We start from the raw sequence: 25,198 nt of genomic DNA, 5'->3' as shown, positions 1-25,198 counted from the left end.
ACAAAGTGCCAACATAGGTACTACAATCAGCCACTAAGGGCAATACCATGCATAAAAACACAAAAGCGAGAATAAAATAACTAACATTTTATTCATAATATACTCAAAAAGTGAGTTTGAATGCTTTATAAGAGCATTACCTTTACAAAGAGGAAATCCCCTATTTATAAGCACAAAAGAGAGGAGGGGCTTACAAAAGAGGGCTGCCCCAACAGTCATTTGACTGTTAGCAAAACAACAACAATGCAGTCCCTACTAGACTGTGCCTATTACATCAGAGGGTTGAAATACCCATCATATATACAAAAAAGAATATATATATATATATATATATATTCATTATTCACATATATTATTCCAATATCTTAGCAATAGGTTCCAATACATTTTAACACTCCCCCTCAAACTTACGGTGTGATATACCGAAAGTTTGAAAATACTAAAAGAGACAACAGGAAGGATCCAAGTCTTCAATGAAAATCTTCACCAAGAAGCCTGCATCAGCTATCCCCATCTTTATGATTTGTCCAAAATAGAATTTATTTCTCATCCTATGGCATCTTTAAGAACCTGCAGAAGAAGAGCAAAACAAAGGTTCCAACCACACAAGAGAAGATATCTCAACGAAGTAGTTAAAAAGTTTTAAAACAAATATATATATTTTGAGCAAGAATAACACTCAAGTAAAAATTTTCAAACAAAGTAACAATGATTTTAGAAACATTAGACAATCATTAAGAAAAATAAGAGGAACATACCTCAAAAAGAAGTTTTTATCAAATCAAATTTGGACAATCATAAACCCAAAATCAACATAGTTTTTAAGAAAATGTAAATATTGATCATAAGAGAATTTGATCACTAAAAACAAATTATCAAAAAGAGATAACCAATCATGCATAAATAATATCCCAAAAGGTTTTAGAAAAGCACTTTAAATGAATTAACAACTCATCAATTATACTAAGCAAACACAATAACATGCATTAAAAAAGAGTCCTTAAGAAAAGATGAGTTAAATAAATTTATGCATACAACAATGTGAACAATACAATCAATATGAAACACATATATATCCCACATGTAATTAAAGCATATTTAATGCTCATAACAATGAAAGAAAGCAATCTCACAAATTACAACCCATTAGGGTTCATTCACACAACCTAGAATGGGGTTGAGCACAAAGGACCGAACATCAATCTTAATATATATATATATATATATATATATATATATATATATATATATATATTGTAGAAGATCTGAAAACAAACACAGAAACTGAGGCAGAGAGAGAGAGAGAGAGAGAGAGAGAGAGAGAGAGAGAGAACTATATAGAAATGAGAGAACTCGATACCTTAGATTAGGGCTAATCTCTATATTAAATAGAGAGAGTCCAAAGAAAGAAATTACACTCAAGTCCCTCATTAACATTAAAATTCAAATGACCTCTACTTTAGAAAAACTTTTAACTAAAAACCTCTTAGTCTCAATACTCCCCCTCAAGCTGGAGCATAGATATCAATCATGCTGAGCTTGTCACAACATTTTGAGAAATTTGGTCTAGCAAGAGGCTTTGTAAACATATCTGCAACTTGGTCTTCCGACTTTAGATATTTGGTAGTGATATGACCTGCTTGAACCATATCTCTTACATAGTGGCAATCAACCTCAATGTGCTTTGTTCTCTCTTGAAAGACAGGATTGTTCGCTATATATGTGGCAGCCTTGTTATCACACATCATGGTCATAGGAGAGGAAACCTTCACCTGAAGATCATGAAGAACAATATGAACCCACATCAATTCAACAGCTGTTTGGGCCATAGCCCGATATTCTGATTCTGCACTCGACCTAGAAACCACATTTTGTTTTTTCTCCAAGAAATCAAGTTGTCTCCCAGAAACACACAAAATCCTGTGGTAGATTTTCTATCCACTACAAATCCTGCATAGTCAGCATCAGAATAGGCCACTATCTCCAGAGTTTCACCTTTCCTGAACAATAACCCCTTTCCAGGAGAAGATTTTAGATATCTGAGAATCATTATAGCTGCATTCCAGTGTACCTCAGTTGGTTTGTCCATAAACTGACTGACTTTGCTTACTGCTAAAGCAATATCTGGCCTGGTCACAGTTACATACAGTAGCTTCCCTACTAGGGAGCGATAGCTTTTGCTATCAACCGGTTTTGACCCTTCTTCAAACAACTGAACTTTATGGTCCATGGGAATATTTGCTGGTTTAGCTCCCAACATTCCCGTTTCCTTTAATAAGTCAAGAACATACTTCCGATGAGACAAAACCATCCCTTCATGGCTCCTAGCAACTTCTATACCCAGGAAATATCTAAGTGAACCAAGGTCTTTTGTAACAAAGTGTTTTTGAAGATGAGCCTTTGTGACTTCAATATCTTTCACATTGTCTCCTGTAAGAATGATGTCATCCACATATACCACCATAACAACTATGCTAGTTAGTTTTCTTGATAAATAGTGTAGGATCTACCGCTGACCTATTAAAGCCAAAGCGTGACATCACTTCAAACAACTTTTGAAACCATGCACGAGGACTTTGTTTCAACCATCCGTGCAACAGAAGAAAAGGTTTCAAAGAAATCAATACCATATGTCTGAGTATACCCTTTTGCTACTAATCTGGCCTTGTACCTTTCAATAGAACCATCAGATATTGTATATACCCATTTGCATCCAACAATGTCAGCATCTGCTGGGGAATCAACTAGATCACATGTATCCTGAGATAATAAAGCATCAATTTCTTCTTGCATAGCCAGCTTCCGGCGGTTATCAAGCTCTGCCTGTTGATAGTTCAGAGGAATAGTTTCAGCAGATAAGGCTGAAATAAAAGTTTTTATCTGATTTCCAATTCTGGCATCGGAGACAAAATGAGATATGTGATATAAGGTACATTGTCGTGTCCCCTTGCATAGAGCAATAGGCCTGTTATCATCATCATAAAGATCACTATTGTCAGTAGTACTTACCTCAGGGGAAGAAGAAGATGAAGGCACTTGCGGAGGTGGAGCTCTACGCACATATACCAATGGAGGATTATTAAATCTTAAAGAGGATGAAGTTTGGTTAGGTAATGAGGGCACAAATTCCAAAGGAAAATGAGGTATAGGTAATGAAAAAGACTCAGCTGGATCAACCTGCAGCGGGGAACCGGTACTAGAGTAATATGGAGTGGATTCCAAGAAAGATACATCCACACTGACATACTCTCGGCGAGAAATAGGATCATAACATCGATATCCCTTTTGATTTTTGGGATAACCTATAAATATGCATTTTGTAGCTTGAGTAGCTAATTTATCACGGTCAGGGCCAAGTTTGTGTACAAAACAAACACATCCAAATATTTTTGGCGAGAAAGAGAAGAGTGGGGCATTAGGTTTTAGGATATGTAATGGAATTTGATCACCCACAGAAGATGAAGGCATGCGGTTGATCAGATAACAAGCAGTGGTAATCACATCACCCCAATATAAAGGTCCGAGCAACATCAAGCAGGTGCCAGTGTTTTCGCTCAGCCACCCCATTTTGTTGAGATGAATAAGCACAAGTAGTTTGGGGTTGAATGCCATGATCTTGGTAAAATTGTAACAGAACTTTCGATTTAAAATCAAGAGCATTATCAGTGCGAACAATCTTGACAACAGATTCAAACTGTGTTTTTATTTCAAGAATTAGGGATTTAATAATACTTGGAACTTCAGATCGTTCTTTTATTAAAAACACCCATGACAACTTAGAGAAATCATCAACAATAACAAGATAATATCGACACTGAGTCCTAGTAGGAATCTTATTAGGACCCCATACATCTGAATGAAGAAGTTCAAAAACTTTATAACTAGACTGACTCTGACTCGAAGGGAACGAACTTCGATGATGCTTGCCCAACTGACATGCTTCACACTAAAAGGATGTAGTTGAAGGAATTTGAGGGAAGACAACACAAAGCTTTGACAATGAAGGATGACCAAGACGATGATCCCACTGAACATGACTGGAATGTTCCACTGCAGCATAAACATTACCCACTGGATGATGTAGGTAGTAGACTCCATTTTCTTCATAGCCTCCACCAATCTTCTTCCTCGTCAGCAAATCCTGAAAGAGACAACCCATCGGATCAAATATTACTCTACAGTTTAGTTCTTTTGTAAAGCAACTAACAAAGAGTAAACTTTGAGGAAAATTAGGAGCATGAAGAACATTTTTCAACTGTAAGGTGGAGGATATAGAAATATTTCCCTGACCGACAACCAGTGAGGAACTTCCATCGGCTAATGAGACTCCTCGATGAACAATAATATCCTTTAGATCTGAAAAGACAAGCGAATTTCCACACAAGTGTCTGGATGTACCACAGTCAATAATCCACTTACTATCATTTAGATGAAGATGATTCCCTGTTGAGTAGGCAACACCGGCTACAGGCGGGGTGGAACTCGAAGGTCGAAGAGCTATCATCTCATTATATTCTGCTCGACTGAGGGTGATACTGTCACTTGTAGAGATATTATCATGTACATTTGTTGCCTCTAGTGTAGTAACATTTGCTTTTGGAGCATATGACTTGGATGAAGAAGAGGTTGGCCGACCATGCTTATCCCAGCAACGATCTTTTAAATGTCCAGATTTTTCACAGAATGTACATCGAAGTTTTCCTCTGCCTCCTATACCACGCCCACGACCTCGTCCTTTGATATTCTGAATATTAACATGCCCATAACCAGACGAGACAACTAGAGCAGATGACTGGGTTACAGGCTGAGATTGTGGAAGAGAAATCGCAAGTCTACTCAGACGATTGTATGCATCAGCAAGAGTAGGGACATATGATCCAGTCAACATTTGGACTTTTGCAACAGAGAATTCTGAAGATAAACCTGTAAGAAACCGAGCAACCATAGTCTGTTCTTGATGATCCTTTTGCTTCGAACAACAAAGAGGCCTGTGAGCATTGAGTCTTTCAAACGCAGCTTTGACGGAGGCATAGTACTGAGCCAAGGTCTGATCTCCCTGTTGCAAATTATATATCTCCTGTTCGACTTGCATGATACGACTCACATTAGTCTCTTGTGAGTACGTATCTCGAAGATTATCCCACATCTGTTTGGCTGGATGATAGTAAATTAAACCATCTGCAATATGGGGTTCGACACTATTCATGATCCGTGACATAACTATGTCATTATCTTCGTCCCAAGTAACGTATTTTCCAACCTTTTCATTAGGTTCATCTTCCAACAAAATATGTTTCCTACGATGTCCAGATACCGACATCATAAAAGTTCTGGACCACCTGGCATAGTTAGTTTCATTCAACCTTACAGAGAAACCATACGAGAAGGGATTTGCAAAAGCCTTATACTCCCCAATATGTTCAATTTTGGAATCACATTTCGAAGTTTCACCCATACTGAATATTGAATCTTATTTCAGCTGCAAAAAAAAATTAGACTTACTCACGTGAGCAGCGTGTGTTATAATCACACGTCAGGCAAGTCCACGACTACACAGGCTGCCACACCAGAAATGAAATCTTGACAGGCGACAAGTGACCCAGACAATAGTGTGTGGTACAATCACACATCAGCCAATACTACGACCAACAACTGTACTAATTAAAGGCTTCACACAAACAACATATGTTTCCACACAACAGGGAATCACACTTGCTGCTTCCACGAACAAAAAATTGATATTAACATTCTGTTTTTCACAACACTCATGTTACGACTGAAAAAAAAATTCACGCTGCTTCCACGAACAAAAAGTGATATTAACATTCTGTTTTCACAACACTCATGTTACGACTGAAAAAAAAAATTCACGACACAACAGGAATCACGACTGCTGATATTCATATTTTGAAAATGAACAACCAAATAAGATCTGAGAAGAACTCGACACCCAGATTCACGACCAACGACAGCATGTTACGGCTGAAAAAAAAATTTCATGACACAGCAGGGAATCACGTCTGAAATCAAACACCCAAATATATTTTAAGGAGCCCTCGGCACCCAGATTCACGATCCACGATAACATGCGCACACAGAAGCATTGAAATCACGAGAGCTGCTCCCATATAAATCACGACAGCCAGAAAATTTCGTTTTTTTTTTTCGAGCAACCAAAAAAAAACTTGTCATATCCAGATCTTAATGACACACAATCATTGTGTCACAGATCTGTCATCAGATAAAAAAGAAGAAGAGCAACACACCTGTTTCCAACCCTTTCTGTTTTATTGGTTTTTTTTGTTTCGTTGGTGTAGATTGATCATGCTCTCAAGATCTACCACTCTGATACCATGTAGAAGATCTGAAAACAAACACAGAAACAGAGAGAGAGAGAGAGACGATTGTATAGAAATGAGAGAACTCGATACCTTAGATTAGGGCTAATCTCTATATTAAATAGAGAGAGTCCAAAGAAAGAAATTACACTCAAGTCCCTCATTAACATTAAAATTCAAATAACCTCTAGTTTAGAAAAACTTTTAACTAAAAACCTCTTAGTCTCAACATATATATATATATATATATATATTATTAATGAAATGCACATAAGATGCATACAATTTTATGAATAAATATTTTTTCATACAAGTAGAAAAAGTAGAAATTCTATAGAGAGATTTTAAAAATCCCACACAACAAAAAGAATGATATATGAAAATCAACACCAATTTGCGAAAGATATGAAGAGATTTAAAAATTACACAAATATCAAGAAATGATATTTTGCAAATCTCAATAATAGTTTGACCACCACAGGCAATCACCTCACTAGACCTTCAATTCAAACCTAAAAAATCAAGTGTATCAGCGAGTAGAATAAGAGCATAGACATAATTTTACTAAAGGGCCAAAGACATACGAAGATGTGTATAAACATCTCTTGTCTATGTATAATGATACTTAAAATAACTGTATCAACGACTAGAGTAAAAGCATAATCACAATGCCAACGATGGAACAACTCTTGTCTAAATATAATGACATTAAAAAATTAAGTGTATCAGTGACTAGATCAAGTGTATAATTACAATGCCAACAATGGGCTAAAAACATATACAAAAGTGTGAACAAACATATCTTGTCTACATATAATGACATTAAAAAAGGGTGTATCAACTAGTAGAACAAGAGCAATATCTCAATGCCACTTATGGGCTAAGAACACACACAAATGTGTGAACAAACATCTCTTGTCTACATATAATGATACTTAGATATGAGGCATAAGAGGAGGAAATACAAGAGGTAAGAGAGCTTATAACGAAAAACACAAGAGGAAAGATATGAAGAAATTTAAAAATCTCACAAATATCAAGAAATGATATTTTGCAAATCTCTACAATAGTTCGACCACCACGAACAATCACCTCACTAGACCTCCAAACCTCAAAAATCAAATGTATCAGCGACTATAACAAGAGCATAGACATAATGACACTAAAGGGCCAAAGACACACAAAGGTGTGTATAAACATCTCTTGTCTATATACAACGACACTCAAAACAAGTGTATCAACGACTAGAATAAGCGCATAATCACAATGCCAACCATGGAACAACTCTTATCTATATATAATGACATTAAAAAATCAAGTGTATCAACAACTAGATCAAGAGTATAATCACAATGCCAATAATGAGCTAAAAACACACACGAAGGTGTGAACAAACATCTCTTGTCTACATATAATGACACTAAAAAAGGTTCTATCAGCTACTAGAATAAGAACAATATCTTAATGCCACTTATGTGCTAAGAATACATACGAAGGTGTGAATAAACATCTCGTGTCTATATATAATGACACTAAAAAAGAGTGTATCAACCTGAGTTACCGTAAGCGCCTAGGGTATTGGGGAAGCGCGCTTCCCCAATACGAGCTTCGGAAGTGCGAAATGTCGCGCTTTCGAAATGCGTGGGGAAGCGTCTCCCTTTTTTGGGAAGCGCACTTCCCTTTTATGGGAAGCGCGCTTCCCCCATGCTTTCCCCTCGCTTCTCCATTTATTTCATTTTTTCGCTTCCCCCTCGCTTCTGGTTCGCTTCCTAGGTCGCTTCCGAGACGGTTCGTAATTTTCTTCCAAGTGGTCCCACGCTTCCCCGCTTCCTACATTTTTAAAAGTGCCTCGCTTCCCGCTTCCCGTATCGCTTCCCGCTCCTGCTTCCCGTATCGCTTCCCGCTCCCGCTTCCTCAACTGGCAACTCTGGTATCAACTACTAGAACAAGAGTATTATCTCAATGCCACTTATGAGCTAAGTATACACAAAAGTATAAACATCCCTTGTCTACATATAATGATACTTAGATACGAGACATGGAACACAAGAGGTAAGAGAGCTTATAATGAGAAACAAACTAATATAATTTTAACAATATTTCGCAACTCCATGGTTTCAAAAATATAACTACCATCACATGATATCAAACATCCAATGACCATATAAACAAATGAGTGTTAAAAACACACTCATAGAAACTAAGGCCAATCATCTGCCTATACTGACAATATGACATAAGATCACAACTCACCCCAACGGCTAACTCAAATTTTTCAACAATAATGAGTTCATAAGCCAATCAACCATCAATTAAACCCAAAGCAAATGACAGCACATCACTTGTAAACTTGAGAATCTAGATTGATAAGATGACATTAGGTGCACACATAACTCACCTCAACGACTAACCCTGACCCAATAACAAGGCTAAAAACATATGATGCATTATATAAAATTCAGTGATGGACAATCCAAATGACATTAGAGGCAGTACATACTCACGAAAATCAATTTTCAAATTAGGTGAGTTCATAAAAAAAGAACCGATTTAAAAAGACAGTTTCAAATCAAAATCCAATAAAGGACATGAAAACTTTAGAATGAGTATAGTGCAATCTTGTGCATAACAAGATATTCAATGATACAATCATATGCAATTAAATGCATGGTCACTATAAGTAAGTCTACTATAAAACGACAATGACATACAACATTAAAGATGACAAAAACATATATAGAGATTTTAAAGATCTATACGAAAAAGCAAATGTATACACAAGTACAATTAATCATGGATACTTACAAAAAGATCAAAAATCATTTATATGCAATAATCTAATAACTTTAAAGCCACAAAAATTATGTAGGAACACATAAGATATGCTTATGAACACCATAATTTTACATAAGATACTAGCATACCCAAAATATATTTTGAGTTATCATGCTTATGCAAGAGCCAATAAAACAATAGCTCACTTAACAAAGAGATTTTTAAGATAAAACTCTAATTTCAATTTAATTTGAGACCATAAAATAATATCCAAAAAGTCTATTTTTTCAACATAAAATACCAAAAACAATTTTGAGATGACAAATAATTATTAATGGTACATAAAATATCCATAGACATATGTCCACAACACATAAATATCAAGATATGCCGATAGAGCAATCTCATGAGATCATACAAAACAGCCATGGCATGACTAATGAACTTAAAATCATGATGATTCAAGATATAAAACATACACGAATTTAAAAATTCCTAATGAGTATCTCAATCAAAGCACCAAATAGAATTCAAAGAACATCCTTTGACATTTGCATCAAGTCACCAATAATCATAATGGTGTCCACGAAACCTAAAATAAAAATATATATATATCTATGTCACATAGTTGTGGGTGTGCGGGAGGGTATATATATAATTATATATATAATTTTTAAGTTTTAACAACAGTAACACTAATGAAATAAAAAACAAGGCCTCATGTGGAATACAAGGGTCAAATACTTGATTGAATCATCAAACCACCCACACAAGGGTCAAATAAATTTGTTATTGCATAGAGACACTCATAAAATGAGTTAAGAAATACAAGGCCTCATGTGGCCTATTTATAATACAAGAGCTTTAAAGGAAGCAACCCAAAGTGGCTGTTGGGCTGCTCCCAACGGTCATATTTAATTTATGACCGTTGGGAGCAGCTCCAACAGTCACTTTGGAGCTGCTCCAAAAAGTAAAAAAAAAGCAAAAATAACAACTACAAAACCAAAAAGAAAAAACAGGTTGTCATACCCTAATGGGCTGACGCCTATTACAGTGAAAAGATCGAAATGCCCTTGATGGGTATTTTGGTATATATATATATATATATGTTAACAAGAATTTGGGTTGGAGACGGAGAGGCGCAACTTCGGGGTCGGGAGATGGAGAAGAGCGTCGCAGTGTCGGGAGGAGAGGGAAAAAAGTTTTTGCCTTAATCCCCCTCCCAGCCCATTTCATCCGGCATTTTTTTAAAGTCCAAAAATTGGACATTTATGACCCTAGGTGCATCAACCGCATCTAGGGTCGGTTTGACCGCACCGGGTTCTGCACCCGCACGTGCATTCGACGCGGGTGCGGCACCCAGCTGGCCAAATCCTTGTGACATAGATATATACGTACACGAGATCATAAAATTATATATTTTTGTATTAAAAGTAATAACATGGAAAACTTACCATAAGGAGCTCAAGAATAGACTACTTATGGGTTAATATCAAAAGAAGCAAACACAAGAGCCATTAAAATAATATTTCATTAAAAGGCATTTCACAAAACTATAATTCTAATTGATTCAAAAAACACATTTTACATACTCAAGAAATAACCATAATATTTTAAACTAATTTTGAAAAGAAAAGAAAGAAAATATATATTATAAATACCTTTTTTTTAATTAAACAAGAGATACATACCAAAATCCGAGAGCTTTGAGTCCAAGCCATATATATTAATCCAAAATTTTCTTTCGAAGCACAAACTCGAACAAGATACCAAGATCAATGATACCTTGCTCTGATACCATGTCAAGAAATATGCGAAAAAATAAAAGCGAAAAAATAAAAGCAAGTCACAAAGGACTTACGATAACATAAAGACAACGTGCACATGCACAAGTCCACCATGGGATAATATAAGGTGCCAACATAGGCACTTCAATCAGCTACTAAGGGCAATACCATGCATAAAAACACAAAAGAGATAATAAAATAAATAACATTTTATTCATAATATACTCATAAAGTGAGTGAGAATGCTTTAGAAGAGCATTGCCTTTACAATGGAGAAATCCCCTATTTATAAGCACAAAAGATAGGAAGGGCTTACAAAAGAGGGGTCATGGGAGGCAGTCCAGCTGGATGTTGGATTGCCCCAACAGTCTTTTGACTGATAGCAAAAATAAATAAAAATAAAAAAGTAAAACAATGCGGTCCCTACTGGACTGCATCTATTACTTCAGAGGAAATGATTGAAATACCCCTGTATAATGAAATGGTAGGCTCCACGAATGCACTTGAATCTACTCAAAAGGAAGTATCTAAAAGATACTTTAGACAAGACCCATAAAAGGGTATAAATGGAAAAGCATAAAAATAAATAACACTTTATTTATGAGAGCAAAATGCTTAAAAAGCATTTAGAGGAATAATTTACACGGGGGATGCACCCCTATTTATACAAGAGTATTAAGGAGAGCTCATAAGGAACTCTCCCTTTCTAGCTGTTGGAACTTCCAACAACTAGAATTCTAGCCTTTGGACTAGTTCCAACAGCTAGAATTCTAGCCGTTGGACTAGTTCCAACAGTTAGAAAGTTGGTCAAGTTCCAATCGGAACTTGACAAAACTAGATGTATCTAGTTCTAATAAAACTAGATACCAAAAACAAAAAGAAAAATTACAAAAAAATAAAAAAGTATAAATACAAAAATATATAATAATAATATATTATTATTATTATTATATATGTGTTGTTTACATTTTAACACTCCCTTTCAAACTTATGGTACAATGAGTGAAAGTTTGTTTAAGAGGAAGTGAAATCTGGGAGCCACGAGAGGCTTGGTGAAGAAGTTTGTTAATTGGTATTTTGACGTCACATATGACAGATCAATGGTTCCATGCAAGTACTCCTCTCTGACATAGTGACAATCCATCTCAATGTGTTTGGTGCGCTCATGGAAAGTCCGATTGCGTGCGATGTAGATTACACTCTTGTTATCACAACACATTCGTGAGGCCTGTGTTGCTTCAGCTCCCATATCAGCGAGCAGTCGCCTGAGCCAAACAACTTCCATTGTGGTGGTTGCCATGGCTATATATTCAACTTCAGTGGGGGAAAGAGAAACCTTCTGCTACTTCTTGCACCTCCAAGACCATTTTGTGGAACTTGACTTGCAATTAGCAAAGTCCGAGTGGTTTCCATAATGTGGCGATGCTTGTGTTCCGCAAGACCATTTTGTTGAGGGGTGTGTAGGCATGATCGTTGATGAGTAATTCTATATAGATTAAGATAGTTTTTAAATTCTCCAGACATAAATTCTCCCTCTGAATCGGTGCGAAAAATGGAAATATTACTTTGAAATTTGTTTGTGACATTTTATGAAGTATTTGAAAGTGAGCAAAAACTTCAGATATATGTTTAAGAAAATAAATCCAAGTGTCTAGAAAAGTTATCAACAAAGATGACATAATACGCATAACCACCTTTAGAGATAACTGGTGCGGGTCCCCAAATGTCCGAATGTATTAACTCAAGAGATTTTATAGAGACACAGGTTCTACTAGAAAAAGGTAATCTTTTCATTTCACCAAGAATACAGTCTTTACAAACAAAATTTTCAGATTTACAAAATTTTTCCAAACTTGGGAAGTATTGAATTTTTGACATATGAGGATGGCCAAGTCTTTTGTGCCATAATTCTGTTTCTAATTTCTGAACATTTAAACAAAATACATTCTTTGGTAGTTCCAAAAAGTCCATGTAATATAGTCCTCCTTTATGGCCTTCCCCAATCAACTTCCCTGACTGGTGATCTTGTATCCAGCAACCATCAGAAGAGAATGATATATTATATCCATAATCAGAAATTTGTGAAACAGATAAAAGATTCAAATTTAATTTTGGAATATATCTAACTTCTGGAATACAAAAAGTTTTTGATTTTTGAAAACTTTCAAAACATCCTATTCCTTTTATTTCAAGAGATGTTCCATCTGTTGTAAAGACTTTTGATATACTTGAGTTATTTTTAAGACATTCGGATAAACATTTTGCATTTGGGGTCATATGAAATGAAGCACCAGAATTTAAGAGCCAAGGGAAGTTACCTGGACCGGATACAGATGCAATTGCCGCTCCAGTTGATGCTTCAATCGAAGATGATACCCCTTTGAGAAGAGGTTGAAAAATCTCTATCAGTTGAGCTATGGAAACAGGTGCATCTTGATCTTTTGGCTCGGTTTCAACAGATGCAACCCTCTTTTCGTCTCTCCTTTTTAGCTTCGGACATTGAGGCCTATAGTGCCTCGGTTCATTACAGTGGTGACAAATAACTTTTCTTTTGTCAAACTCATCACTCTGTCTCCCAAAATGAGGCGGCCTATAAGTGCGAGTATGATTCTCTGGTCTAGACACAACTAGAACTGAATCATCATCAACTTTTGGAGTACTCTTTCTAAGACGATTTTCCTCCATAGTATCCACAATAGTAGGGATTTTACCACGATGAAGTAGAGCCAATTTGGTGGATTCAAATTTCGGCCTTAATCCATTTACAAATTAGTAAAAGTGTTCCATATCGAGTTGTTTTTGACGAAGCTCGATATCTTCGGCGCAATGCCATTTTGGCTCTAGAATGGCCAACTCTTCCCAAAGTTTGGACAACTAATTATAATATTCATGAATAATTTTGTTATTTTGAGTTAATGTCCAAACTTTTTCTTGAAGATTGCACACATGGGCAATATCTTTAAGAGAATACATATTTTTGAGGTATTCCCATGCCTTATCGGCATGTTCAAATTTAGCGAGGCTAGAACATTTTTTAATGTCTACGCTATTAATAAGCCATGACATTATCTTTGCATGCCCCATCCTCCACTCTTTCCATTTCTTTTCATAAGAGGCTAGAGCCTTAGTCTTCTCCTCTTCTGTTAAAGGGACTTCCTTATCACTCTCTTTTTTGGTAAGAGATAGTTTAAGTTTCGAATCAGAACCATCCACTATTCTCCATAAGCCTTTTCCCCGTATGTGGTGCATCATAATTGAAGTCCACATCACATAATTAGTATCATTCAACTTCATAGGTATGATGATGGTGACCTTATCATGGTCATCCATCATTTACAAGGGTGTGAAGAAGATAGTAAGGAGAAGAAAAAAAAGGAAAATAGAGAAAAAGGGAGAAAGGGATACAATACAATGTTGTTGCTCAAGTCCTTTTCTCCAAATGGATCCTCTTGTAGTCGATAGAAGAGTGATAAAACACTCTTTTGGCAAGTGATGAAACGCTCCTTTGCAAGCGACGAAACACTTTTTGTAAGAACAAGGTAATAACACACCTTTACACAAGAGGCACGGAAATCGAGATGGAAGTTTTTCAAGATCTTAGAGTTCCGTAGCTTTGATACCATGTAATGAAATGGTAGGCTCCACGAATGCACTTAAATCTACTCAAAAGGAAGTATCTAAAAGATACTTTAGACATGACCCATAAAAGGGTATAAATGGAAAAACATAGAAATAAACAACACTTTATTTATGAGAGCAAAATGCTTAAAAAGCATTTAGAAAAATAATTTACACAGGGGATGCAACCCTATTTATTCAAGAGTATTAAGGAGAGCTCATAAGGAGCTCTCCCTTTCTAGCTGTTGGAACTTCCAACAGCTAGAATTCTAGCCGTTGGACTAGTTCCAACAGCTAGAAAGTTGGTCAAGTTCCAACCGGAACTTGACCAAACTAGATGTATCTAGTTCTAATAGAACTAGATACCAAAAACAAAAAGAAAAATTACAAAAAAATAAAAAAGTATAAATACAAAAATATATAATAATAATGTTATAATATTATTATTATTATATATGTGTTGTTTACATTTTAACACCCTGATGGGTATTTCAGTTTACATACAAAAAGAATATATATATATATATATATATATTCACATATGTATAGAGAACTATATATATATATATATATTATACAATATCTTATCAATAGGATTCAATACATTTTAACAGACACATATGTTGATGCGCAGTTGCACACATACACACACATATATATATATATATGTGTGTGTGTGTGTGTGTGTTTTGTGTAAATATATATAATTATATATTTTAACATATCATAAACATATATTATAAATTTAAGCAGATTATTTAATATAATTGTTTTACTGTGTTCGATGACATGTTATGTTTTGTCTATTGCTTATTATTGATTGATTTTATGTTGTATACATGTTTGTTATTAATTTTAGCTGTTTGTTTACATATTTTGTGTATTTTTTTAATTCTTTTTATTTGGGGTACCACCTAGGCCCCGCCTAATTTTTTTAGGGGCTCACGCCTAGCGCCTTTGACAACTAAGGACTGTATTTGAAAAAGGTGTATAGTGTTTTGGGTTTGGATCCTATACCAGACCCGAGTTCATTCCATTTTTATGTATTAGTGTAAAATTTAAATGTATTTCTTTTTTTGGGTTGGGTTCGGATATTGTATAAGACTCGACCCGACCCGACCCATGTACACTTAAGTGCCTTTATATAATGCATTAGGTCACGATTTCTGAGATACAAAAATCGTGACAGCCGAGGCCCCTTTTGGTTTTCTCTTCTCGTCTCTCTCCCTCTCTTTCTCTGTTTTCTCTCTTGAGGTACTCTGGCTCGTGACAACGATAAAAAAATTTAAGGTTTTTCGCTTCACATTTTCTTTTTGTTCTTCTTTCTCCTTCGCCTCTTTTCTTTCCCCCTTTCTGAATCTTCCTGTGTACTCACACCTCACGTGAGTTACATTTTTGTGAATCTGTGATTCACGGGCCCTCTATTCACGTGAATCCAGATCGTGGATTGACTGCATTTCACGTGAACTGGTTCACGTGAAGCATCGGTCTTCTCCCAGATCGTGGGTTAACGTCTCTTCACGTGAATTCGTGAACTGATTCACGTGAGATATTAAATTTGTTCCTATTAATCGTTTGATTCCCTTTTCATTCTGTCTTTTCCAAAATCTCTCTGTTATAGTGCTTCCCTTTGATTTCTTGTGCTCTGCTACACATTATCATTCTTGATTTCCCTTTGCTGAAACAATCAAAGGAGGGGTTTCTTAACGTGTGATTTTCTTTTCGCGCAAGCCCCTTTTTGGTGCACAGAAAGGCCCAAGTTTCTTCATTTTCTGATTTTAACAGTCCACGATTCTCTGAAAGCAAAAAAAAAAAGGTGTTGGGAGAAGGTTGAATTTTTTGTCTGTTGATTCTTATTCTCTATCTGTTGATTCTTATTCTCTATGGATCCCTACCACCCTCAATCAAATCTTTCTTCAAGTTTTCTCAACCAACTTGTTTCTGAGAAGTTGAATACCTCAAATTTCTTGATCTGGAAGAGGCAGACTATTCCTTTCATAAGGAGTCAAGGCCTCTTAGGTCACCTGGATGGAACCACTTCAGTTCCACCAGAATTTAGCCTGAGAGAAGAAAAAGATGACAAAGGGGCGAGTTCAATCGTGTATGTTAAAAATGCTGAATTCCTCATTTGGGAAAGAAAAGACCAGTCAGTTGTTGGATACATCACATCCACCCTGTCTCAAGAGATCCTTCTTGCCATTCCTGACAATTGTACAACTCTACAACTCTGGGAACGACTGGTTCAGACGTATTCGCAGGTTTCTCAAGCAAGAGTAGTTTTTTTAAAAAGAGAATTTCAATTGTTAAGGAAAGATTTCATGACCATCATGGAATATTTGAACAAGATGAAGACCATCACAGATCAACTTGCAGTTATAAGGTGTGCCGTTAGTGACAGTGACATGGTGCAACAAACCCTAAGTGGATTGGGATCTGACTACAACATGATAGTCACTTCACTATTGTGTCTCCCTGTTCTTCCTACCTTTGATGAGCTACGAGCAAAATTGATCCAATATGAAATGACTCTAAAGGGATTCTCTGAAGAAACTCATAATCATTCAAATTCTCAAGAAGTTTTTGCTACAGGAGTGACCTATGGTAGAGGACGAGGACGAGGAGGACAAGGGCGAAGTGGACACGGAGGGCGTGGTTTGCTTCCCACTCCAAACACGTTTACTCATGCGCAGGGAACAAGATCCATCCCTACTTGCTTCCTTTGTAACAAAAAGGGACATATCAAGGCGAATTGTTGGCATAATCCAGAGAATAAAGGAAAGAGTCCACACATAGAAATCAAGAGAAAGTTCACAAATACCAGAGACAATGGAAAGATTAAAGATTTGCTGATATCTGCCTTGTCAGAGTTAAAATTGAAGCAGACTGATGAAGGCAGTTGGTTTGTCGATTCCGGGGCAGCGACTCATGTAACAGGCGATGCAGGTAAAATTTCTAATCTTATTCCTTATTTTGGAAAAAGTAAGATTGTCACTGGAGATGGATCCCACCATCCTGTTTCCCATGTTGGAAAAACTGTTATCCCCATGTCACATTCCACTCTTACTCTTTCTGACGTTCTTCATGCCCCTGACATTAAGAAAAATATTGTCTCTGTCTCTAAACTTATTGATGATAATAATGCTTCAGTTGAATTCACTCCCTTCTCTGTGCAGGTCAAGGACCTACGCACGAGGGAAACATTCGCTGAAGGAAAGAGACGAGGCAACATATATGTCTTTAAAGAAGCTCCATGTCGTGATGTTCGCCCTTCTCACCTGATTTCAAAGCCTTCATCAGAGTCATGTTCCTCCTCTTCTGCTAGTGTTTTTAGTATCTCTGAATGCAATAAGCCATCCTTATGGCATAGTAGGTTAGGACATTGTGGGAGTCATTTTATTGAGAAACTTGTTTCTAATAATCTCATTCCAAAAGAAAGTCTTAAAGGGAATGAGAGTAGTCATGAATGTTCCAGTTGCCTTTTGTGCAAGAGTCATGTATTGCCTTTCCATTCAATTAATAAGAGAGCTTCAAAACCTTTTGAGATCATTTGTTCTGATGTGTGGGGACCCGCCCCAATTTTCTCTGGGTCTAGAAGCAGATATTATCTAATCTTTGTTGATAGCTATTCTCGATACACTTGGATATATTTCATAAAAAATAAGTCAGAAGTCTTCTCTTTGTTTCAAAATTTCTTTTCCTTGATCAAAAACCAATTTTCTGAGTCCATTCAGTTTTTCCAATGCGATGGAGGTGGGGAATTTTCATCCCATGATTTTATTTCTTTTCTTCGAGATAACGGAATAGGAAGAAGGGTGTCCTGCCCTTACACTCCTCAACAAAATGGGATTGCTGAACGAAAACATAGACATATCGTTGAAAGTGTTATGAGTATGCTTCATGACAGCAATCTTCCCACCAACCTATGGACAAACGCCTTTCATTCTGTCGTGCATGTGATAAATAGATTGCCAATGGTCATTCTGGAAAACAAGTCTCCTTATCACTGTCTCTTTGGAGCTCATCCTAGTTATCATGATCTGCGTGTTTTTGGATGTGTTTGCTATGTACATGTTGATCGGTCCCTGAGAAACAAGTTTCAAGACAAGGCCCAGAAGTGTAGGTTTGTGGGATGCACAGATGACTATAAAGGATATAGGTGCTATGATCCTACCAACAAACGTATCAGAATCTCAAGAAATGTTGTCTTTGATGAGCAAAATTTCGATGACAAAGCTGATGCAACCAATATACCAACTAAAGTTTACTATCCTTGGTTGAGTTCAGAACTTTTTGCTAGCTCCAGCGAAGCATGTTCACCAGATTGCGTGCAGCAAGAAGAAGAGATGTCTGAAAACACTGAGACGTCGGGGTCACAGAATTCAGAAAAAATACCTGACAGATACAAAGGCATTGTCTATTCCAGACAGAGACCGATGACATCAAGCCATTCAGATCATGCTTCAGTCAGCAATCCGACCCCTTCTCACACTCCTGAGATCAGAAAATCAAGCTGCATACGACATCCCATTGACAGGTGGGTCAGCTATAACAACTTCTCCTTGGATCTTCAATTGTTTTTAACTGCTCTCAATAAAGAAGATGAACCCACTATGTACTACCAGGCAGCCACTTCTACCAAGTGGGTAGAAGCTATGAATGATGAAATGCAAGCTTTGCATGAATGTGGAACTTGGGAAATCATTTCCAGACCGCCTGACAAAAATGTTGTTGGATGTAAATGGGTCTACAAGATAAAGTACAAGCCAGATGGAACTATTGAGCGATACAAGGCAAGGCTCGTAGCAAAAGGATCCACTCAAGAAGCAGGGCAAGACTATGATGAGACTTTTAGTTCGGTTGTAAGAATGGAAACAATTCAGATTATTATCTCTCTGGGTGTTGAACATGGGTGGAAGTTGAGTCAGCTTGATGTAAAGAATGCCTTCTTGCATGGGGACTTGAAGGAGGAAGTGTATATGGAGCACCCCCCTGGATATCAAGAACAAAATTTTAAAACCCATGTGTGCAGGTTAAAGAGAGCTATCTATGGTCTGAAACAAGCATCTCGCTCTTGGTTTGATAGCTTCTCACTAGAGATTCAGAAACATGGATTTTCACGTTTCATGCTGGACCACTCATTGTTCTTTTTTAGAAGCCAGACTGTGACCACTCTGTTATTAATTTATGTTGATGATATTGTTATCACAGGAAACTCTGTGGTTCACATCCAAGAAGTGAAAGACTTACTAGGTCAGAGGTTCAAAATGAAAGATCTTGGAACTCTACGCTATTTTCTTGGTGTAGAAGTTGATAATCAAACTCATGGCTTGACACTCACACAGCACAAGTACACCGTAGATGTTCTCCGCAAGGCAGGTATGAAAGACTGCAAACCTCTGGGAACTTCGAGTGTGCTGCATCAAAAACTTAGTGCCCATGGTGGAGACTTGTGTGATGATCCCACTAGGTATCAAAGCATAATAGGAATGTTACAATATCTGACCTTCACTAGACCAGATATTGTTTATTCAGTCAATCAAGTATCTCAATTTATGCATGCGCCACGTATTGGACATATGGAAGTTGTCAAGAGGATCCTTAGATATCTGAAAGGGACTATTGGGGATGGATTGACATACTCACCACAGTCATATGGCAAAGATGAACATGGACTCACTGTATATTGTGATGCAGACTGGGCTGGGGATCCTGATGAACGAAGATCTACATCAGGATATTGTGTCTTCGTTGGAAGAAATTTAGTCTCTTGGAACAGTAGAAAACAAAAAACTATCGTTAGATCAAGTACTGAGGCTGAATATAGATCTATGGCTTCTGCCACTGCCGAAGTCACATGGATCAGACATCTACTGACTGAAGTAGGAGAAAAGATCTCCCACACTACGTTGCTATGTGACAACCAAAGTGCTATTAACATGTCATTCAATCCAGTACATCACAGTCGTGCTAAACACATTGAGATTGACCAACACTTTGTGAGACAGAAAGTTGAAGAAAAAGAGATTGAGCCTGAGTTCGTCAATACTGAACAACAAGTTGCGGACCTATTTACGAAAGGATTAACAAAGGATCGTTTTTGGACGCTAAAAGGCAAGTTGTGCATGGTTCATAACCATGATCAACTTGAGGGGGGGTGAAAAAGGTGTATAGTGTTTCGGGTCTGGATCCTATACCAGACCCAAGTTCATTAAAATTTAAATGTATTTCTTTTTCTGGGTTGGGTTCGGATATTGTATAAAAAACGACCCGACCCATGTACACTTAAGTGTCTTTATACAATGCATTAGGTCACGATTTCTGAGATACAGAAATCGTGACAGCCGCAGAGGCCCCTTTTGGTTTTCTCTTCTCGTCTCTCTCCCTCTCTTTCTCTGTTTTCTCTCTTGATACAGGTGCAGATGAAATTCTAACAGTATTTACCCATTATAAGATTTGATATTTTCCTAATGAATGTTCAATGTCTGTGATCAGACCTATTCTTCAAGATGTTCACTCAACTGACACACTAGGTCATCACTCATGGTTTATCTCAAGGAGCAGTCTGTTAATCACTTGCAGATGGCCAGTGAGAGCCAGATAGTTAAAACTTATGACACAGTTGGTAACAATTAAAAAGATGAAGAAAATTTTACTTATTTTCGCAAAAGAAAAGAAAAGAAAAGGGTTTCATTGCTTACTTATTGAGCTAGCAAAGAAATTGTTGGATGGTCTCTGGACAGTCAGCTTCAGATGTAAAGGCCCTTATCTGTATTTTTTTCCTAAGTTGTGGATGAATGCTTTATTTTATGAACTGTCTTTTCCTAATCCATCTTTCATATCCTTGAAATGAATCATCTGAAAGGCAGGACAACAGTAGGAAGCTACCTTATCTGCAAGGGGGAGTAAAACCTGTATTTAGACAAAATCTCAACGCATGTCTCATGTAGAACATAATCTAGAATTCTATAATCCTTGGTGATGGAAACAAATGCATCATATCTGATGGTCAAAACCATGTTGAGATCATCTGTTAATGATCAAAAGTTCAATGTCAAAAATCATGGACTTGATCCATCTCCTGCAAAAATTCCATTACAGTGTATAGTTCTTTTTTCTCAAAAAATTGATTTAATGTCATTTAGATAACAAAATTTCAATACTTGTTCAGTTTCTAGAAACTTATTTCTTCAACAAACCATATCTGAAGCATTCAAGGTTTTATTTCTCCTTACCTTTTTTCCATCCAAACCACTAATGCTGGAGATTTAAAGATTTCAGTGATACAAGACATTTCCCATTCTCAATCGTAAGGCCGCTGAAACACATGGTATTTAGTAATCGATTTCCTGTTTCTAAGAGAGAGCTATTCTTTGCTCATATTGCCACTTCGAAATATTCCTTGACTAGTTTAGCTGAGTATCAGTTTCCAGATAACAGTTCTAGGGCATCCTTCGAAGGGTAACTTGCCTAAGATGTTACACTAGTTATATCAATCTTCTCTATCTCTTTGGCATCACATATTTCTCTCTAATTTTGCATCAGTATTCAATCAAAACCTGTGCTGACGCGTTCACTTGTGTTATTTGTTTGTTGTGTAGACGGCCATAATGAGGCAGAATTTGGAATGTCATGGTGCGCAGGATTTGGGAGTTCCTTCTACAACGCCTATTTTGAGGTACTAATTCTGTACATGTGCTTATCAACAGGGGCTCTGCTTGTTTGGTAGGAACTATTTCAAAACCCAATGGTATGTTGTGTAACTGGTGGGGGCTTTGCCTAACCCCAGCTTGCCTTTCAAAAAAAAAAAATTCTGTACATGTGTCTCATTGCATTTGTTCCCAAAGAGTGAGTTAAGTTTATTTTCACGATATAATGGTCATTTAGCAACTACTGCTGAAGACCAAAATTAGACAACCATTTCTTGGGAAACAAGCATTGGTTTGTCAGGTTTTATGATCCACTTTCAGTGACTTGTCTTTTTTGGGGATGGTAAATGTTCTTGTGCAGGTAATGCCAAGACAGCCAGGCTATGCGGAGAGAAGGGATCTGTATATGTTGTATCATTACTTGAACCACTACAATCTCTTTGGTTCAGGGTATCGATCATCCTCCATGTCTATAATCGATAATTACTTGCGTATGTTGAAAGCATAAATCTTGTGTTGTTATCTGAGTATCTGATTTTTCTAATGCCCTCCATGTCCTTTCATTCATGGTATTGTTTAGCAGAAAAATGATGATGGGAACACTTCTGGGTTTGTCTTGGATGAACCCATGATCTGCACTGTTGGCCTTTACATTTAAATGTTCAGGTCACACACACACACACACACACACACACACACACACGGATGATGATGATGATATAAGAGAGAGAGAATGTATGATTTTTTTTTTTTGGGATGTGAAGTTTTATGGGTGGTATGATTATTTCCAGTTTTCCACTTAGAAGATACAAGGATAAAGCTAGAATGAGAATCTGTTACATTTAAAACAAAAAAAATTGTGACGGTATTTAAGATCAACACTCCTAGGCCCTTCTCATCTTCAAGCTAGTGCTAGTTGCTATATTGAATACCAGAAAGGGAAAAGGCATAAAGAAAGGAGAAACCCTTGCCATTCTTCAGTGAAAGACTTCAGAGGTTATGCAGCAACCACTGTTTACAGAAACTCTGCAGTGACCATCCATCCCAAGATGAATGGACATAGCGTCAATGACTCAATAAACTATAATGTTCCAATGTATTTTGTGGAAGGACCATCAGGTGATCGTTAAACCAAAAATTTTAGGTTCATCTGTGCACCTGTCTGGGAATGAACTTTTGGGAGATGGTCAGTTTGTGTGGGAATGCGAAGATTTGGTGCTCCCAGAACACTAATTGAATGGAACAGTGCAAACTTCTCATGTGTTTGATCCTGTGTCGTGTCTAGAATTTTAAACTACTAACTCAGGTGAAGTATCCTCAGATGACCAGGCGACCAGCTGCTATGGGTGAAAAAAAAGTCTTGGAATTTCTTGATGTGGAGACGAATTTGCTCCATGTCAACGAGAAAATGATTATGCAAAACAAAGCTTCTACTGGGTTAGAGAACATTCAACTTCAGACTGTTTCATGTCAGCCAGACAACATAGAATAGTCTACATACCAGTTCCACTTTAGGCTTGTTATCCAAACTCTGGCGCATGCGGCTGTTGAGTACCTGCCTTCACAAGAATTTCTTGGATTATTTGGAAGACTATTTAGATTGGAGAATAACTGGATCTTTCTTACGTCTTTATTTTAGAGCAAGTGATGGTTGATGGATGGAATTGAAGATCGTGGGGACCAATATTCCCTGTTGAGAGCTACCTGCAGTTCATCAAAATCACTTGCAATTGATCTTACAAGTCAGATACTGCAATGCGTGTGATGGTAGTCTTCAGAGAGCGGCTAAGCTTGTTCTCTTTCTGAATCACTGTCAAGTTCTACAAGTCTGACACTGGTGGTACAGCACACTTCTGGATGATGGTGTAAATGTCTTGAAGTAGCTTGCGTCCGAGTCAGACACACATTTTTCTTGGGAACATCTCTCCTTTCTGCTGTAATGGCATGCAGAAGACCCAGCAGATCATCACTCATCTAGACCACGCACACATCCCTCAACTTCTATGAATGTGATGATATTGTGGATGGGCTAGCTAAATAAGGGTGCCCATCTAACAGTCTTTAACACTTGAAAGGTACAAATTTTTTAGTTCATTTAGTTACATTGTAAAACAATTCATTGTTCCTCGCGCTCACTGGTCACAACACCTAATATAAGCAATCTGCCAATTTAGACCCAAGAATCCACAAATGCATTAGGCGAACAAACAAGTGTGAAAATGACAACAAAAAATTCTCACGTAAAAGATGTGCTGCTTGCCTTGATGGCTGTGACAAAGTAAGGTACCTGCCTGATACAGGAAACCACCAAGAATATCCAACCGATACTCATGGTTAAATTGCCCATTTGCACCTAGCAGGCTGCCACTGATATTCTGTCAGACCTCGTCTCCAGCCATCAACAAGGCATTCAGTGAGACCCAAGGGGTTTGGCGTAGCGGGATGGGGCTTAGGCCACTAGACAGGCGGTCTAGGTTCAAATCCCATGGGCATCACCCCTTGCGCAAGCCGAAGTGGTGACTCCCTGGGGTTGAGGGGTAAGCCCTCCGAGTTTTTACGCTGCCAGGATAGCGATAGTAATTTCGGCAGGCAGAGCCAGCGTCACTAGATCTCTGTTCCTGAGGGGGTTTCTCCAAGTAATAATAATAATAAGACATTAAGTGGGTTCACTCAGTCTCTGTCACAAATATACCGATAGTTTGGAAATATCACAACTTTAATCATGGTATTTTTAAAAATGTGATATTCAAAATATCTCCTATTTTGAAATATCACTATTTATCGTGATTAACATGATATAAAAATGATTTTGTAATAAATTTTATACTATTTATAATTTACAATTACATATATATTTTGTATATGCTGATCTTTTACCAAGATATTTCCAAGAAAAAATAGAATTTTCAAACCACAATTTTCCTGAGGACAAGATTTGTGGCATTGAACTCAGTAGGATGGCTCCTAACCACATTTCTATTTCATCCCAAGAGTCATAACAAAAAGGCAGGTTAACCTACTCTTCTCTTCAAAG

General features: G+C 37.1%; 1 protein-coding gene across 1 annotated transcript in view; it reads left to right on the top strand.

Annotated features, from left to right (window-relative positions):
* Positions 1–22,708, top strand: part of LOC149833009 (Protein kinase superfamily protein) — a 28,291-nt gene extending 5,583 nt beyond the window's left edge. Inside the window, exons 8-9 of the mRNA XM_090014839.1 lie at positions 22,117–22,193; positions 22,526–22,708. Of these exons, the coding sequence (XP_089870965.1) occupies positions 22,117–22,193; positions 22,526–22,672 (224 nt within the window). The 3' untranslated portion in view covers positions 22,673–22,708. The remainder of the gene's footprint in view (positions 1–22,116; positions 22,194–22,525) is intronic.
* The last annotated feature ends 2,490 nt before the right edge of the window (positions 22,709–25,198 follow it).

The sequence above is a fragment of the Nuphar pumila genome, chromosome 7 (assembly GCF_984573655.1).
Source record: "Nuphar pumila chromosome 7, dmNupPumi1.hap1.1, whole genome shotgun sequence".
In the NCBI taxonomy this organism is placed as follows: Eukaryota; Viridiplantae; Streptophyta; class Magnoliopsida; order Nymphaeales; family Nymphaeaceae; genus Nuphar; species Nuphar pumila.
Note: the sequence above shows the minus strand (reverse complement) of the source record. Positions and strands in the feature narration are given on the sequence as shown.